At 33.6% G+C, this 20,198-nt stretch overlaps 1 protein-coding gene across 1 annotated transcript; it reads right to left on the bottom strand.

Annotated features, from left to right (window-relative positions):
- Nucleotides 1–10,721: 10,721 nt before the first annotated feature.
- On the bottom strand, nt 10,722–19,460 carry LOC128205191 (uncharacterized). The gene is made up of 7 exons (XM_052906664.1): nt 19,296–19,460; nt 17,443–17,601; nt 16,751–16,918; nt 14,905–14,997; nt 14,389–14,522; nt 12,823–12,955; nt 10,722–11,991 (listed from the first exon to the last, which is right to left on the bottom strand). Exons 1-7 carry the CDS (start codon nt 19,408–19,410, stop codon nt 11,840–11,842), a joined length of 954 nt encoding a protein of 317 aa, XP_052762624.1. The 5' UTR covers nt 19,411–19,460; the 3' UTR covers nt 10,722–11,839.
- Nucleotides 19,461–20,198: the final 738 nt, after the last annotated feature.

Raw genomic sequence — 20,198 nt, forward strand, 5'->3', positions numbered from 1 at the left:
CAGCTTTAAAGTGTGACAGAAACGAGGCACAGTATAAGCTTATAAGCATCCTTCTCAATTCTGTCGTGAATATTTTGTTATGTGCATATATCACTTGCTCACTTTGCCTGCATTTCTATGTTAGAAAACCTTTTATTATTGATTACGCTCTAACCTTGTGTATTCCTCAAAATGTACTTTATGAAATCAATATTGTTTAAACCAAATCGAACAACGCCAACGTTATTGCTGGAGCTAACAGAGTAAAATATGCTGGAACGAATTCTTGCCGTAAACCTCATAATCCTTTATCGTATTGTTACATGTAAATGCATTTTACATCAGTACTTCATTGATAATATTTCAGTACTACTAATATAAGGTGATCTAGATTTATTCAAACTACGTATACCCCTATGATTTTACTGGACTGTATTAGACTTCTCTATTCTCTATCTAACATTATAATTATGTATATAAATATCAGAATAACCTTTCAGGGGTATGCTTTTGTGAAGTAAATTCTGGACATTTCTTAATAAGGAAACTCCAATGACAATCAGTATTTGAATAATATTTCAGTTTTTCTATAGTTTCACCAGTGCTAGAAGATTTCTTAAATCTTTAATTCAATTGGAGTATTATGTTCGGATTACATTTAAACGTGTTGTGGATATACTTCTATAACAATTGATAGCTTTAAATTATATTCAATACTTTATGTAGATTTGATAATGTGAGCATCAAAATGCCAGTATCAGTGAAATCATTTTCTTTTTTTTCCTTTTTGAACTTAGGGCATTTTTCTTTTTTCTTGGTTTTTATATTTTAGCTACTTACTTAAATGTAAATGTTTTATGGAAATGTGTTGGTTAATACGAAAAAGTGTTATTTCCAGTGCGTTGATAGTTGCTCTCTATCTTTTAAGGTTAGATGGTATGTTATCTTCAATTCAGAATGCAGCATGGGGACAAGTCTTCTCGTTTGTTGCTGGTTGATCTTTATCTGTTGCATTTTGTAGTCGTTACAATACATATTTAGCATGTAGCATCAATATGGGACATTATTAATAGGTTCGTACCCTAGAGTATTGACAACCGACTCTTTTCAGACTATGATGTTATATATCGACTAAACAAGTCAAAAAAGGGGATAATCCGGTCTTTAAGATACGACATAACGTTGTATTAAACAGCACAGCTATGTAGTTTGCATTCAAAGTGGGCTGTTTGTCCCTATCCTCTTGAGATACAACAGACATAACGACAAGTCCGACAATTATTCTCAGATTAAGTATCATTAATTTGATTTTTAGCATCAACTTCATCAAATATAAACTAAAATGATGACATAATGTAATAGCGGTTGATTGTTCAACATAATAATTTAAGCGCTGGCATTTCCCAGTTGCAACTCGTACGTATTGTCTGAGAAAATGTGAAATTCTATAGATTTAGTGTTGTCTGAGACAGATTGTTATTATTTGAGAAGACACTTGTGCATATCAAAGCACGCGTTTGCAGTTTTTGTTCAGTTGTCATAACACAGTTATTACATTCAGTAAATCAGACAAAAACTCATAACCTTGCATTGCTGTTCTCATAACACTGTCATTCATTTCAATAATTCATACAAATAATCATTACCTTGCATTGCTAATTTAATAAAACAGTCATTCATTTCAATAATTCATACAAATACCCGTTACCTTGCATTGCTGTTTTCATAACACAGTAACTCCATTCAATAAATTATACAAATACTCATAACCCTGCAATGCTGTTTTCATAACACAGTAGCTCCATTGAATTAATCATACAACTAGTCATTACTTTGCATATATAATTTTACTATACAGTTATTGCACTCATTCGAAAAAGTCATTACGTTGAATTGTTTCAAGGTCGCTTACCACTTACCCGTATAGTGATTTCACAGTCGCTGGCCACTAACCGGTATAATGATTTTAAAATTGCGAACCACTTACCCGTAAAGTTACTTCAATGTCACCTAACACTTACCCGTTTAGTTAATTCAAAGTCGCTGACCACCTACCCGTATAGGGATTTAAAAGGCGCAAAACACATTCCCGTATAGTGATTTCAAAGTCCACCACTACTTACCCGTACAGTTAATTCAATGCCGCTAACCACACATCCGTATTGTGATTTAAATTCGGTAAACAATTAACCTTATAATGATTTCAAAGTCGCTAAACACTTACCCGTATAGTGATTTTACAGTCGCTAAACACTTACCCGTATAGTGATTTCAAAGTTGCTAAACACTTACCCAAATAGTGAATTTACAGTCGCTAACCACTTACCCGTATAGTGATAATGAAGTCGCAAGCAAACCACTACCTGTTTAGTGAAATCAAAGTGGCAAACCACTTACCTGTATAGTGATTTCAAAGTCGCATACCTCTTTCCCTTATGGGTTTCCCTGTGTTTTACTTGCCACAATTGTCAATTAAATCAAAACGAAAACAACGTTTCCATAAAACGAGTTTTAAGATTTATTATTTAGACAACTGACAACACATCACTGTTTGTACACATTAATTACAATAAAATATGATATAAATAACAAAAATGACATTGTTGAGCAGAAATATTATTATTGGTTTCACATTGAAATGTTTTGATGATTACGTCAATTGATGAGAAGAAAACCTTTACAAAATAACGGGCTGTGTGTCCTGACAATCAAATACAGATGACGTATGTATTACCTTCATATTTCCACACTATAGAAAGAACAGATAGCCATGCAAGTTGGAATCGAATTTCCAGAATACAAAATTTGCAATTATTTCATCAATAATTTACGTCCACTTTCGAAAAGCACAGAACTGGTTAACTTGCGATGAGTTTAAAAATTGAAAATTGGTTCTTACTAATTGAACGTATGACAATAACTTTCCTGCATAAGCTAAGTAATGCAGTCGAAAAGTGCTCGACTTGAACCTAAATATAACATGTCGCGACCATCATAACATTTATGAGATCTTTTTTAAAAGATAGCTTGTGTACTAGACACGCAATTGATCCCTTATTTTCCGTACATTGATATATGTATTCTCGCTAATTTTCAAAACTAAATCATTTTACAGCACAACACTAAATCATATTTTGTGGTCTGTTATAAAAACGTAAACATATTCGCTCACACTTACGTACATGATTGTCTAGACATAAAACTGTCAAGCCTAGCTTTTAAATATCATGAAGACCTCCTAATACATGATTACGTATTTAATGATTAAAATATTTTTTTGTTAACTGACAAGGCGGCCCTTCCCCTTTCAATCAATCTCATGTTTGTTTTTACTTCTAAAATATAGTCGCCTAATACGTACTATGTTATACTTAGTAGATATACTTTTTTCGTTTTGACATATTATTTGTATGTCAATTTAGCTGAGATTAATTATTACTGAAATTTGTTTTCGAGTAATAGTTTCTTAATTTTATTAACACTACTAGTGTTGTCGTTGTTTGTTCGTTTTTATTTATCTTCGAAATATGTAAGCAAGAAATTGTTGTTCATGCTTGGCAGCCATGTTAACGTTTTTGTCGCCAGCATGTTGAACGTTTAAATTCTACCATTCCATTCCACAATTATTAGGCATCAAATAATGGCAAGAACTTATCAATATGCATTATATAACTGGTTACGCATAAATGTTATAAAATACAAAACACACTATTGTCCGTAAAGAGTCGTCAATTTTTCAATTAAAAAGAATCAATTGTTCGAAAACCAAACATCTCAAGTCGCGACCTATATACAAAATTGTTTATACAATACAATCACCATATGTTAACGTTAACAAGAGGAGTTGAGCATGTATGCTTCAATGTTTGGTTCTTTTAAAGACCTAACAATGTACAAAATAAACTTCAGTTTCATATTAGAACAATTACATGCTATATTAATATCGGTTTTAAATTATACCAAAACATATTACTTTTGTCATACCAATAGATTTAAAAGGTTGTATCTGTGCAACCTTAAGTGTTTTGATTCTTCAAATGTTTATATATTTACTTTATCTAACTATTTTATGCTCCTCTTTGAATAATTGCAATGACAATTTTGAAATTAGTACATTTTGGTGTACTTTGTCGACATTGAAGCAACATTTGATATCATTTGAACGTGTTTAGTTATTGGTTTCGATTGTGTGTACATAGTTTAGACAAAAGCTATATGTTTGTTTATACAATTTATCTACCATGTAGGTATAACGTTGCTTTAAAAGGCCTTATACAACGTGTGATTTATTTCATTACACAACAGAGAGCTGCTTTATCCTTTATGTTTACATATCAAGAGGGACAATTTGAAGAAAATGAGTTATTATTTTTACATCTCACTAAAATATCACATTATCTTCCATTGATGCTTCGTCTTTTATTCATTTGCATTGAAACCTTTCAAGTTCGGATGAAATATTAGTTCATTTTGAGTGAATTCGGGAACAATCGACCTCAAAATTATAGCTCTTCAATCATACTGAAATGAAACATATATGACAATTAATCAAAGTCTTATTTATTTGGCGAGGTATTCCCCACTGCAATGTCGGCAGTGCGCAGTTTACAAGTGCCATTGAATGCATACATATTCGGCTAGACTGCACAAGATGAAGATTTATTGCAGCCATTAAACACCTTACTTCATTATGTTTGGCCGCCAGAGAGTATACCTATTTTTTATACAAATTGTAAATATATACAAACGCAAAATGCAACATTAATATAAATGTTGTTTTGATTATGTAAGCAATAGTATTTCAGACATAATCACGTTCAGAAAGCGTTATAAGAAATAGTATTTATACAAGCTGTTAATAGCCGACAAAAACCATCATCTTCAATGTAATGCCGGTATTACGATTAAATGTAAAAATTTGCTAAGATTGCTGAAATGTGCAATTTAACATCATTGAAATATTTGTTTTATTATCAGTGTCCAGACGACGAGGTACGTGTTCAGTGAAATCGTCAATGAAATGTGCTCTAAGTTGAGAGGCTTTTTAGTACGCAAATTGTATTTTCAGCTACGGCCTCTGCAATAGTTTTTTATAGGTCATGGTCTATATTTCTTACACTAAACTAGACCATACGTTTGCTCAAGTTAATTTATACTTTGATACGATTTACCACTTATGTTTTTACTTTATTTGGGCAAGAGTGAGGCTGTGTACACAAACTAGTTTAAATTCCCAGTAAATTTACATTTAAAGTTCCTAATTAAGGTTAAAATTGCCAGTATAATAAAACATGACTCCTATTTAGTTAAAAGTCGTTTATGCATGTACGTGTATATCATTGCCATTATTAGTCCAATTTTCATTTGGAAATATAGTATTGGTTTTACAGGAATCAACTTAAAATATTTTATTGTTGAAGTAATCTACAAAATTATCCAAATGAGTTTGAATTTCTTCATGAGATTTGCCTAGAACGGCCATAATCTCAACAACAACAAAAATGAAATGAAGATAATATCATACATGTGTAATGATCAATCTATATCGGGTTTCAAATGCAACTGAAATAATTTTAGAGACAACAATGAAGGGTACATAACTTTCCATTGTCCTAAGCCTATAACCTAAATAGTCGGAATATTAAGAAAATAAATGTACACATGATTTAACCTCTGTATACATATCTCGAACAATTCTTGTGTTCATTTTTCTACGTGAATTTGAAATGTTTACACCATAAACCATATTGTATTTCTATGTTCCCTATAGTTCTCAAATTTGTGTTTCTATTTAGAAATCGACTTCAGTGACGTGTTGAACTTCCATCAGTTCATCAGTCGTCAAAGTATTGCTTTCTGAATAATTGATGCTTATAATGCAGTTACTAAAGTGTATTGTATGCCGTTAAAGTAATTATGCGAAGGCAATCTCATTCCTTACCTTCCAGTATTTATGAAGCGAACACATGCTTAAAGCCGTTCTTCAAAATATGCGTACTCTCAATTTTATGCTGCATTAAGTATGAACATATTGACAACATGTCAATAATGTGATTGTTATAACCAGTTAATAGTACAGAATGAGCATCACTTAAAAAAATATAGGAAAACATGTACATTGTATCAATAATGTGATAAATGCACAAAATGTTTGTTTCAGTTATTGATAGTTATAACAAAATGGTTGGTTAGATTGATTGTATTTTTACCAAATGAAACATCATATCAAATGGTATATCTGTGGTAAACCAGAAAACGGGGAATAATGTGTATCGGGTTCTTCACAATAAAGCCTTAAAAATTGATCCGATATGCCAAGTATTGTAAAAGATATAGTCTTGCTATGTTAAGTAGAACCATCGGTTTAATCTTTATTCTTTTAATTAACGATGTATCTACTTGTCAAGCACATCTGTACCCTGAGTTGACTGTTAGCACGTACGGATGGATATATATATATATCTTAAGTACTGGCAAAGGCAGTGAAGTAATTCCTTTGATGCTTTTTGGTGAAATATGAAATTTATCCAGTAACATAACAGCAGTGATACTATCAATTCGATAATATAACTGTTGAATAACAAGTACACTTATCAACCTGAAAAAAATACCTTTAGAATCAATTGTCGTTACTTTATGTTGATCAAAACTAGGTATTTTTTCTTAGCCCGTAAGTTATGTTAAAAATAAAACGGGCTTAAATACTGCCGTAAGATGGACTTTCATGTCTGTATACTACTTATTTGTGAATGGAACTACTTGCTTTCATTGCCTGTATAGCGATCAGTTAAATTCAGTCAAACTATAATGTATATATGACCTATTTGATTTAGAAAGAAAACGCGCCGTAAGTGTTAGTATTAGTAACATAAATGAATTCATAAAATTTTCTTGATGAATGTTTATTAAACACGAGAAATAAAAATTAAAAAAAACCCAACATATTGTTAACTATTTCTTCACACGCCAGCATAAGAACTACAGTATGTCTCCTCGGCGGTTTAAACTGCGCATAAGGGCGTCACATGGGTTACAAAGTTGTATTCAGATAAAGAAAAAGTAATTGAAATTACGATAAATCTCCGAAACAAAGCTCATACAAACGAGTTTGTGCTCGCCACTGGTAAAATTATTTTTATTTCACATTCGTGAAATAAAATACTAAAATCAACATCAATACTTTTATATGGAATTCATGTTAAATCTAACAAATATCAAGAATACTGAAAAAAAGACTAACCGCCTAGAAAAAAGTTCGAAACGAATTTTCTGTTTGATTTGCAATGTATAGGTAACAATATAATGTCGAAAGACACTATTACACAGGCCTTTATAGATTCATTTGGTATTGACTTAAGATTTATGCGTTGCAGAAAATATGTTTTAAAGTATAAGTTTGAATATTCATGTCAACGATAACCTCCTTGTCATGCACCGTAAAACATATACGTTAAAGCAGATCGGCGCATTCTACTCATTTGATATATGTGTTGTGTTTTGAAACATTTGTAAACACGAGCTTAGTACGAAATTGGCCTAAGAAATTAATTTAAACGTGAATTGCCGTTTAAGATGTCTTCAGAAATACCAAGAAGCAGGAGTCGAAGTTTGCAAACTGCATATATTGACAGTTTCTAACTTTGTGATTACACTCCATACTTTGAACTTGTTTACATCTCAAATGAGTGAAAGACATAATGTGCACGTGTTTATTAAAACCGTATGTGGTCTTGTCGATGAGTAGGCGCTTTTTTCGTAGGAAACAATTTAACACTTATACGCGGCTTCCGGTTTCCTTAGTGTGTTTTTTTTTCGTATCAATATGCAAACTAACAAAAATGACCTCACCCATACGGCTTTAATAATTTGATTCTGATTAGTCATGATGAAGAACGTCGTATATGCAAAATTAAGGTTTTATAAACGATTGGTGATTGAACCAACAGCTTATCTGGTGAGTCCTTGTTTCATCGTATGTTTTGTACGTATCAATTGTAACTCTTTAACCAAACTGTTGAACTGAAAAGGCCTTGATGAAAGTCGATGTATGAAAGCTAATCAGTTAACAATTCTGAACATTCGGCTCATTAACTTCAGTAAGAATTGCTGAATGGTATATCATCGCAGTGTTAAGGTAGTTGTGTGAATACGTAGCAATTCCTGTTAGTGTTTGAGAGATCAAGGTCGTTGGCATTTAAAATAAAAGAAATATACGTTTTGCAGCTGTTTATTGTTCCGTACATTGTCGCCAACCCATTATATATATTGTATCTTTACTACACATTCCTTTTGCAAATAAAATAATGGTGGTTATTTAAGAATAAGTACACTAAATAGGTCTCTATATATAGCATATCCTTTCTAAATCCATTCAGTTAAAACGATTCGTGTATACATCGGAATATAATAAATGATTTTTTTTTGTCTCTTCAAAATCTGTGCAACCTTTGTAGTGAGAGTCCGGGGTGTTGGTAATCGTAAGCTCATCCTGTCCTCAAACCAATAGAAGTGATCAACTACTTCATCGTGATTAAACGGTCATTTTTATGCTTGTTTAAATTAATCCAAAAAATAAATTTAAGATTTTTTTGTATATTTTTAAAAGTTCATTTGATCATTATTTTTAATGCTTTTCATTTCATATGAATAGTGTCTAAAATAATCGAAAAGGAATCGCTCTCTGTCGTGTGTTATGCATACATTAAAGGTGGAAACAGTATTTTTGTTACGATGTTGATTATAAGTATCCTCCATGGTCGAGAGTGTAAGATAGGTTCATCTCGACCGAATTTCCATAAAACACCCTGTGCGATAGTTGGGATGAACCTATTTTACACGAGCGGCTATGGTAGATGCTTTTTCTCCCACCTCAGTGAAACAAAATTTAGTCAAATGTATTCTTCGCTGGAACTCTTTGTGCGTAGTAAAATTAAATGAGTATGAACATGGGATTGTTCGTGGATGTCATGGATATGCGCGCAGTGATTCTGATTCAGATGTTAAAAGTCAAATCGGTCTTTAAATATATCTAAGGAGAGAGAAGCATTATTTCTTGAAAGGTGCGTTAAAACCATTTTATGGTGAAATTTAAAGCGAGAAATAATTATTTAGCATTCTAAATATTGCCACAAGATAAAGTTTCTATGATGTTATAGACAACAGTCTTCAACAAGGGAGGTAATTACAATATCATGACCATTAAAAAGGAGTTCAATACGGGTACTTGTTATATCTTTCCTGCGGGCAAGATAAGAATTTCAAGCATAGTCAATTTTTTTGATCTTATCTGAAGTAGGAGAAAACCCTATCCAAATATCAAATATCACGTAACAAATAGGAATTCCTACGATCATAACGATATCAGGTTTTCTGGAGGGAATTTTTTTTCACGTTCACAACGCTTAAAACACCTTCAAATACAGTATTCCTTGGGTATATGACAAGTTTGAGGGCACACTTGAATGTCAATCCTTTTAACACACTTGAATGTCAATCCAGGGGTCGCAGGTTCGATACCTTCCGCACCACTAAATATACTAATCAGCTTTCGGTAGGGACGTTAAACGCGGCCCCCGTGTGACAGTGCTTTACACTGATGCACGTTTGAGAACCAGGGTAGCATCAACCAGGGTTACATTATGTATGTGCATTATGCTCCAAAAACCTACAAAAAACTATCAATATTATTGGAGCACTCCACGAATGGGCAAGGCTCTAGTACGAGTATAAAAAAGCTTACACACCAAGGACATTTGCTGCAAAATTGCAATTTGCAGCACCCCCCCCCCTTACCCTGTGCATCAATGAAATAAAGAATTTATTACATGATTTGTATTGATTTATAGAGTTCTACAAATATAATAAATATGATATACCAATGTTTCAAACAGTGATATAACAGTTTGATGCATTTTTTCACTATTCTGAAAATTTAACACGACCTGAATTCCATATCAAACGTCAGCGTGTACGGGACTGGGACACAATTTCAACCACCTTATTTCCGATACTATTTGATTACTTATTCCGAAAAGAACTGCAATTGAATGTCATTTTACGTCAATTTACATGCATACAATTTAGACACAAAAACGCGTTGGTTTCAGGGTAAGGTCGCAATATATTCCACCTCATGAACACAACAAACAATAGTACAACCGTGGATACGCCACTCCTGGAATAAAGATGTAGTGTGTCATTTGGCGGAATATATTAAACTGAAACAATGTCTTTCTATATTTTCTTAATATTCAGTTAATAGATTAAGTCACGGGCTAAGTTCACGGATACTGCGATTCAAGTATAATGATAAAACCGGCACCTTTTTCCAGCTGAGTGCCATCCAAATACTAGAGCATAGCTCGATTAGTTTTACTTAATGTTTGGTACAATTAAACACTTCTTCAGCGGTGTTATATTGCCTGAAGCCATGTCTGGAAGCTAGGAATAACATTTTCCCGCGGTTTCCATTGGGTTGCGCATTAATAAAATAACGTTATTTAGGCAATTAATTAACTGTTATAACATGGATTTGCTGATTACATAATGCATTTAAACAGACACGGATGACACCAGTACTCAAACATATACATATTAAAAATGTTACTGCACATACACATTGCTTGTATGATATTGCCCCGGGGTCCTTTCTAAAACAAAATTCTACTTTGGAGCATGCCTGTCCTCAAAATATCAAATGGATTATATAGAGGGAAAACGTGGGACTAGAAACTGACAATGCGCTGTGAATGCAATTTTATTAGCTTATATTTAATACATACAAACAGAGCCAGTATATATATAGTAGTATAACTAGAATAAAAATAGAACTCTGAAATAAATTAGAAGTACAAAATACTACCCGTAATCAACGAACTTTTACTTTTTGGTCAAACGACCAAAAACTTATTTGGATAAAAAACTAAAACTATGTTAATTTGAAATTGATCACATTTTTGTTGATGATTGTTGAACGCTTGAACATGAAAAAATAACATATAATTTATAAAGTGAACACCGCAAGAAAAAATAGAGCACTTATATTTACTGAACTTATTACAATGGAAAATACAAGACAGGCCCAGTAACCAATTATTTTTAAAAAAATACCGTGTTGAAAGGGATTTCAGACTTCAAACCAGAATTATTTTTTATGATAATCCCGATAATCATATACTGTCAAAACAAAATAAAAATATTATTTCGGCTGATCAAAATCATCAACATAAGCCTGCTAATCTTAAAAGTTTCGAGAGATTGGGGCCATGGGCCGCATTGATAATGCATCTTAAGAGAGTTCCTAACTGCAGTGAATTTCGTATTTTTTTCTTATTCAAATTGAAAGAAAGGAATGAGTTTTTTTTAACGTTAAAGTATTTTTTTTAATAAGGTCAATGAAAATAATGTTATTTGGAAAACCTTTATTTCAATTTCATATGACTGAAGAGATACTAAAATTAAGTTAGTGACTTAAGTTCAGAAATAACTACTGGGGACCATTTCAATAAAAATATTAGACGATTTTAGTCTTAAACTGAAATGATCTTAGTATCAAAGATCTTATGCTTCGAATTTGAGTGAAATGAGCTTTAACCATCATTAAAGATGACCATAGAGATGGGGAAATAAGAACAATATGCTGTTTTGCCGTTTGTGTCCTTTATAAAGATTTAAGATAAGTTAAGTTATGACTGACATCCTTCATTGAAACGGCCCCAGAAGTTTTATGAATACCGCCCCGGGAAATGTGTTAAAGTCAGGCGACTTGGCATGTCCCTGTAGTTTACATCCACTTATTCCAACAGCTTTTTAAATATGTTTAATGTTTTTGAAAGAAGTCGCCATTGTTCTGCTTATTTCATTACTCGTTGTCATCCTGGACTTGAAGCGACCGGAAAATATCGATAACTTGGTCCTGTGAAGTCATTTGCTCAGTGACGTCATCGGTCAAGTCGAGAATTTTCATCAGGTCAAAGAGTTCGTGGATGGATTCCACTTCGTAGACAGTTGTTTCTGAATCACAACAAGAACACCATGAATATTACAGAATCTTAAGCAATCGTTTGATGACGATATGTACAGTGTGTTTATACCACGTGATGAATTGCGTCATATATGATTCATCGAAAGGCAAAATTTGACTTCCAATAAAGGCATTAAACAAAGATCACTTTATCATTTCTTCACTATTTCAAATGAAACATAGCGCAGTCTACAGATCCACGCCTTTGGTATTTTACCAGAGTTTGTTTTCAGTGGCGGGGCTCTTCAAGCGGCATGCACTTCAATTTTTTAAATTTAAAATGGTGAATGTAAATAATAATTATCTTGTTTTAAGTCGTTATTCAAACCAACTCTTTGCCTTCAGACGTAGCATTTAATACGTCATTTATCACGTGGTATACATACACCGATGTACTACTTTGGATTCAAAAACGAATTATTAGTAGATGCATGGAAATGTTATTATTCGTACTTAACAAGCCTTTTGTTATTATCACGACATAACAGCTACTTTAATTCAAACTGGATAAATAAATTACATGTGCTCAATATGTGTTGTTTTTTAAGGTAAAATTCAGTGTATACGGATTTATGTTAGCTCGTTTGTGACGACATCTAAAAGCTTAAAAAATCACTCGCGAGTCCGTTTCCTGGGCAGAAACCAGTAGTGTGACCTTTTTGAAAGAACATGAAAAAGCAACATTAATGGGGATCGAACCCACGATATGTTGGGTGAGAGAGGCGGACACCTATACCAACAGATAACTCTCACCACTTAAGTACTTTTTGATGATAATGATTTCAAAATAGCTTTATACATAAACAACCGTACACGCTTACCATTGGTGGATCTTGTTTCGGCAAGTGATGCCACGTGTAAGTCACGTGACTCCAACATCTGGGCGACTCTCTCAGCCTCGGTGAGGGGAATACGGAAGCAGGCTATTTTCAGATGAACTCTAAATTTATGAATCTGAAATTTAGTACGAAAAACATAAATTAGCTTTGCCTTTTACATATAGCAGGTTTCTTTACTCATATAGTAGGGACCTTACTGACAAAAGAAAATGCCAATATTTATTTGTTTACTTCACACAATTTGATTTTTATTTATTGTAATTTTGAGTTAGTCATGCTTAGTTGAACTATACAACTTTTATGAAATCTAATAGTACATTTTGACTAATGACATATTACAAAGTAACAATGGCTTATATAAACAAACAAAATTTTACGTAGGTAATAATTTGGAAGAAAAAAAATAGCTCATTTATGTCGCTTTTATTTTTAAAAATGTTTTCTTTATTTGTTTCCAGTTTTAGTACAATGATGCATTTGATTATGAAACAATATGATCACACAGTTTTAAAACTACTGTTCTATAAGGCAGACTGTGCTCATAATTTCAAACAATGACTGCATCCTATCTTTGAAACGTTTTTGCATCAGGTGCTCTGAATTGTATTCCTCCGTCTGCAGGGTTTAGATCTCTTATCATTGAAGTACTTTGGGTTTACTAATTAGTTTATTATCATTTGTTTATTTGTAGTGAGGTTTGTGCACGTAAACCGGTAACACCCCCCCCCCCGCCCCCACCCAGTTAATTTACATATTACTGACCGTTCGAAGGCGGTACCTAACAATCCTTGATAAACATACTTAGTTTGTTTATATATTATGTATGTACTGTGCTGTTTGTGGAGTTTTGTGCTGCTCTTTTATGTTTCTTGTTTGTGATTTTTTTTGTTTTTGTGTTATATGTCTTTGGTGTGTACCCAGTGCCATTAAACCGGGTCTATGTCTTTTTTCTGTAGTTTTTTAAATAAGTATTCTTAGAAATGACTCTACAACACATTTCTTCACTGCCAGAGTCGCGTGATATAACGACGTTGTATCATGGTTATTAAAACGTTATATTGATGACTTTGGTAAGCATGCTACTGTGGTCTATGATGGAAACAAGAGTGGAAACGTTCAATAAAAAGAAGAAGAAAATAACAGGTTTAAAATATGTCACTAGCCAATATGTTTGAAGTATGAAGAGACCCCGATATTTCAACACACAAATTGACTTTTTAAGGTGTAATTTTGAGTTTAAATGCTTATGCTAAGCTGCAAGATTGTTTGTAAATTTCAATTGAACATTTCAATTAATATCAAAACAAGTACAAATACAAATGGCTTAAATAAACAAGGTTTAGTAAAAATGATCTAACAATACATTAAAATTTCTTCACAGTCACAGTCGTGAAAAATATGATGTCATAGATAACAAGACGTATGAACCTGAAGGTCAGGAAAATCAACCAGATGAGCACATTTTATTTTTTCATTACTATTTGATAAACGTAGAATTTATCTGGACAACAGGAAATGACGTAATATATAAACAGGAAAAAAAACAACCTTAAGGTCAAGGACACCGACTAGGCGAACACATATGTGTTTGGTTTGCAGGTTCACGTTGTATACTTGAAGACAGACACGTGCAAACGTTCGAAGCCCAGGAACGCCAAAACATAGTGCAGGGGGATGTTTCACTGAATGGTCGAAAACATAAATATTACATGATTTAATGAAATGTTTCCCTTACTTCTGCCATAACAAGTTTTGTCAGACGCACGGTCATTTGTTAAGGTGTTTAAAAAAACTAAACTAATTATGCCTATGTTGTCCTATAAGCGCACTCGCTTCTTACTAAGGCGATCCGGGCTCGATTCCCAGCCCTGTTGAGTGTGGCTTGATTAGTGTTCACTAAGCTTGACAAGTGTTTTTTTCTCTAGGTACTCCGGTTCCTCCAAAAACACAAGACTACCCTCTCGCGCATCTTCGTGCCAACGGAGTGAATTAATTTAAGTTATCATAATTTTCTTACCATCGTTATAAAATGAATAAGTTTTAAACTATTACACTAATGCTTACGTGAAATCTCCTTATGGAACAGACGACGACCGTTGAACGTGATAGTCAACTCGAACCCGTAGTTGGCGGGAACGTAGCCAAACGATACACAAGCTGTATATAGAACAAAACATCGTAATGGTCAACTCCAACTCGTAATTGGAAGGAACGTAGCCAAACGATACACATGCTATATATAGAACAAACCAACGTGATGGTCAACTCTAACCCGTAATAAGAAGGAAGGTAGCCAAACGATACACATGCTATATATAGAACAAAACAACGTGATGATGGTCAACTCAAACCCGTAATTGGAAGGAAGGTAGTCAAACGATACACATGCTATATATAGAACAAAACAACGTGATGATGGTCAACTTGAACCCGTAATTAGAAGGAAGGTAGCCAAACGATACACATGCTGTATATAGAACAAAACAACGTGATGATGGTCAACTCGAACCCGTAATTAGAAGGAAGGTAGCCAAACGATACACATGCTGTATATAGAACAAAACAACGTGATGATGGTCAACTCGAACCCGTAATTAGAAGGAAGGTAGCCAAACGATACACATGCTATATATAGAACAAAACAACGTGATGGTCAACTCAAACCCGTAATTAGAAGGAAGGTAGCCAAACGATACACATGCTGTATATAGAACAAAGCAATAGTTGATTATTCTAGTGGCGGATCCGTTGTCTAGTGATAACACACTCGACTCTCAATCCATGGGTCGTGGGTTCGATTCCCAGTCTCACCACTAAAAAATACTGATCGTCTTCCGGGAGGGACGATAATTGGGTGTCCCGTGTGACAGTGCTACACACTGGTGCACGTTAAATAACCAGGGAAGCTATAAGAAATGTTACATTCTGTCAATGAACTATACTCCAAAAACCTAAAATGACTTTCACTCTCGATGGAGCACTCGCCGAATGGGTTAGGCCCGAGTTCGAATATAAAAAAGCTTACACACACTTGAATGATTTATTTATTCGTAACGTAGAAATATTCAATTACCATTTACGACATTATACACATCTGGATATAATTTTCTACGTTTGAGTAAAAAGAATTAGCAGGAAATTATTTTTCCTTGTTTATAACCAAATAACACCAGGTGGTGATTTATAAGCACGAGTTATTCGTGCGCATATGAATGTAAAGGCATTCAGGTTTGGGGAACCGATACGTTCACATCGATTAAATTGATGGTTGAATTTTACAAGCAAATGTTAATTGTGAAAGTTTCTGTTACTTTGCAATTTCATCATATGAATGAACAATTTGTTTTCATTTGTCTTCAAAAACATAGCGATGTAATATTCATTTGTACAACTTGATAAATACGTATACAAATATCATGAAAATGATATATTTTCTATACATCTTTATTAAGGAGCTTATGGATGATGAGGCCCGACATTTAGTGGTACGAGACAAATCCTGTAAATCTGGATGACAATCAGGCAGAGGTTTCTGAGTTTATCCCAGAAGGAGAGTTTATCTCAGTTTTTCCTCGGCCAGTCGACCACGTCTGTAAGCTCCATTTTTTGAGCATGTTGTTACCTAGACATACTTTGCTCATGTTGCAAGTTCATGCTGTCCATGATAATATGTTTCCCAAGTGGTTCACTGAGACTTCCAAAATAATACCAATTAAAAATTATTGGTTTTGTTGTTTTCTATAGGAGGTTATAGAATGGTATGCATGGAAATAAGAAATAAATAATGCATTTTCTGCTATCTAATTATCGACTGAAAGATTTTTTTCGATATAGATGAAGAAGGAAACGCGAGCAAATTTCATGAATCTCAAAAAAAGAAGTTATCCCGATGCAACACGGTACTACTTACGATTGAACCGGAAGTGGAACTTCTTGAAGATAAGATTGATACGGAACGTGTGGCTGATGCAGCATTTGCAGTAGAGATGGCGACATGAGCATATCTTTCTATGCGGGCGGCGGTTGTGGTGATGGTGGTGATGGTGCCACCAGCTTAGACCATGGCTGCTTTGTGAAGCTACAAGTATACGTGGTGAAAAAATTTGTCTGTGGCGTTTGCTTTGCATAACAATTAAAGATAAGAGAAAATATTGTGGAGTTGATGGTTGTGGTATTGGTGATGGTTTTAGTTATTGTTTCGGTACGCCACAAGCTTAGACCATGGCTGCTTTGATTTGCGGAAATAAAGAGAGTGGTTAGAACTTATTGTGTCGCCTTTATAATGCAGATTGCTACTGGGGTAAATATTTTTGTGGGAATGGAAGCAGTGATTTCATAGACCACGGCTAATATATAATGTAAACTCATTAATCTTATTGAAAAGAAGTCCGAAGTGTTTGTAGTACAAAGTAGGGCTTGCGTTGATATTACGCAGGCAAAATGTATCGGATGAGTGGCAGTAGGCGGATCTTAACACCCATGAACCTTGAACTAAAAATATTACCATAGCCTCATAAGCATATCGACGAATCATGTTGTTTTAGATGATATCTCACAAGATATGTTTGAAAAACAGCAATATTGATAAGAATAGTATGCAACCTTCCATCATTTCCGATATCTCGTCCCCAGTGCTGGAAAGGCCCATCGCGTCAATCAGGAAATCGAAATCCACGTCATCATCGGGACCGCCAGGAAAGTCAATGACGTCATCATTATTGTCAGTTACGACATCATCAATGGAAACGTCTTCTTCAACGACTACATAAAGTAATGATATAATCAATAATAATATGAACTAAGGCGCTGCCTTTACGGGCTTGAAGTGTTATTGCCGGAAACTTTAAGTTTATTTAATGACTAAGTGAAACATACTAGGAGTAAAAGGGAAACATTTTTTTGTATATGCTAATAAAACTTTTCAAATAACAATCAGTTCTGTTGCAATTTATTTAGTGTATACGCAACAATCTTCAATAATAGTGTATACATTATATATAATGCATTACTTTATATTTAATATGAAGTTTAGTGTTATTCTTCTTAATTGACACCTTTTAGATTGGGACCTTAAGGCGGAAGTATGTAACTTGTTCGTCGTGGTCCAGCTTACCCCCTTTTTTGACGTTTCAATAAAGCTATTTAGAAAATTGTCGGATTCTTATTTCAATGTAGTGCAAGGCGTATAATTGAGTGTATTCAATTGATTAATAGTTTATTTTATCCTACAAAACCGACCCCGATAGTTCAGTGGTAGAGCGCTAGCTTTGGGTGCGGAAGATCGGAGTTCAAAACACGGCTGTGTCAAATCGAAAAGTTTAAAATATGGTACCAGTCACTTCCTTGGATAGCGATCGACATGTTAAGGGTGGTACTCAGACGGGGTTCCAGGATTCCATATTAGAGGGGGCGTAACTTATGGGCTGTAACCTTTTGAGTTGCGCCCCTTTTTTGTGTTGGTTGAGGAAACAAACTATTTACTAAGTTACCCTTATTTTTACCTGAATATTGATCTACTGTACATTTCAAAAACGATCCTAATGTATATAAAACAAATATAAAACTTGTAAACTTATAATTGCGGTATGTTTAATGTAATGGTAAAGGCTCTAAATATCTACTGATTTCAAACGCAATGTATAACAATTTCTGCTTTTAGCTCATAATCTCAACCAATTTAGCTGCGTTCAAGAACCATTTTGTAGTTTTTGTAACCCGGAAATATTTTGAGTGTTGAGAAATTCTTTGCATGCAGCTAAAATTGTCTAAAATATACATTTGAAACTTCTTGGCTCGATATCGCTTGGCCCGATTTTACTCGTACGCTGAACTGGATGTTAAGGACAAATTTTGTTTAAGCTTTTGTAAGCATTATCGCTTGGCGCGCTATTTGCGAGGTTTGCGTATTTTGGCCTTTCCTTGGGATATCGAGCGAATAAATCTGAACTGTATGTGTAAACGGTTAAAGTTAGTGTCATTTTGTATATTAATAATTGATTATACAGTTATATCACGACAATGCCTCGTGGTTAAGTATATTGACTGACACTTTACAAAAACCGGAAACATATCCCTTAACAACTTAACTCATTATGTGTCCGGTTAGTTATAAACCAGTATGAAACACTATCTGGTTATGTTTTAACCCAATACAAAAATAAGAAAACGACATAACTGTTTACAAATAAAAAAAATAACATCAATGATGTCATCTAGCACTAAATAACTATGAATTCTCCAGTTTAACGATATTCTTGATATTTTTTTCAATTGCTGTAATTCAGTGTTATTTTATGCCTGATAGCTGATATAAAGGACCCTTTGATAAATCTAAAGAAAAGAGTAAATATGTTAGAGTACATGTCTCTAAATGGCATATGGCACCGAAGCAGGTGTTCACAACCATTAGGTTAATGTGGTTATAACCAAAAACAAGCATAAGAGTAAGATATTACCGTCCACATAATCCTTGATGATCTCAAAGAACTCCCTGTTGGTTAAACACTCAGCGATGTTGACTTGCAGAGCGAGAACGCCAGACAGGCTTATCAGTAGAATGGAGAACCGCATTGCTTTTGGCCTGGAGCGGTTTATTATGACCAACTAAGAAGAGTGTGTCCCCGAAAATGAAACGTTAGATAGAAATACGTGATATGTATATTTATATTAGAAGAGGTTCAGGATGTTTGTCGGATACATATCAGTGTACTTATATTTGATCAAATACCTTGATTAGCCTTAATAGGTTCGTGTTCAATTTGTCATTAAATCTTTGATTACTAGAATTAGGTTCACTCCTAGGTCCGCTGTCGATTTATTTAAATGTTTAGGTTGATGTATTATTTTTTAATCTGAATGCATCATGATATTTTACTCATATGACTTGAATGATCGTAAAAACAAAAACAAAAACAAAACAAACATCTGATTTGTGTAAAGTAAAAAAAAACTATATTCGATATATTCGCGCTATTTTCACTGGAGAATATGTGGCCATGTATCAATTCATTGAAACAAATAAGTTATAAAAGTGATTATTTTTATATCTTGTGTTTTATTATTAAAGTCAAATAAGTTGAACAAAGAATAAAGTTGTGTATCTTCTATTAGTCTCCGCAAAACTGTGTTTACAGTGACACTTACATTACAAATCAATACATACACGTATAAAAAACATAGATGTTGAGTGATAAACCTTTTACTACTTCCTAATCAATGCATTTTTGAAAAATATTAATAACTAGTAACAAGACTGTAACCGTGTATTTTATAGCTGATTACGCAGACATATTAAATGATAAGTGAGTATTAAAGGATTTACTGCAAACTACTATCGTCTCAAAAAGTAAAAATATCAT

This window comes from Mya arenaria, chromosome 10 (assembly GCF_026914265.1).
Source record: "Mya arenaria isolate MELC-2E11 chromosome 10, ASM2691426v1".
NCBI lineage: Eukaryota > Metazoa > Mollusca > Bivalvia > Myida > Myidae > Mya > Mya arenaria.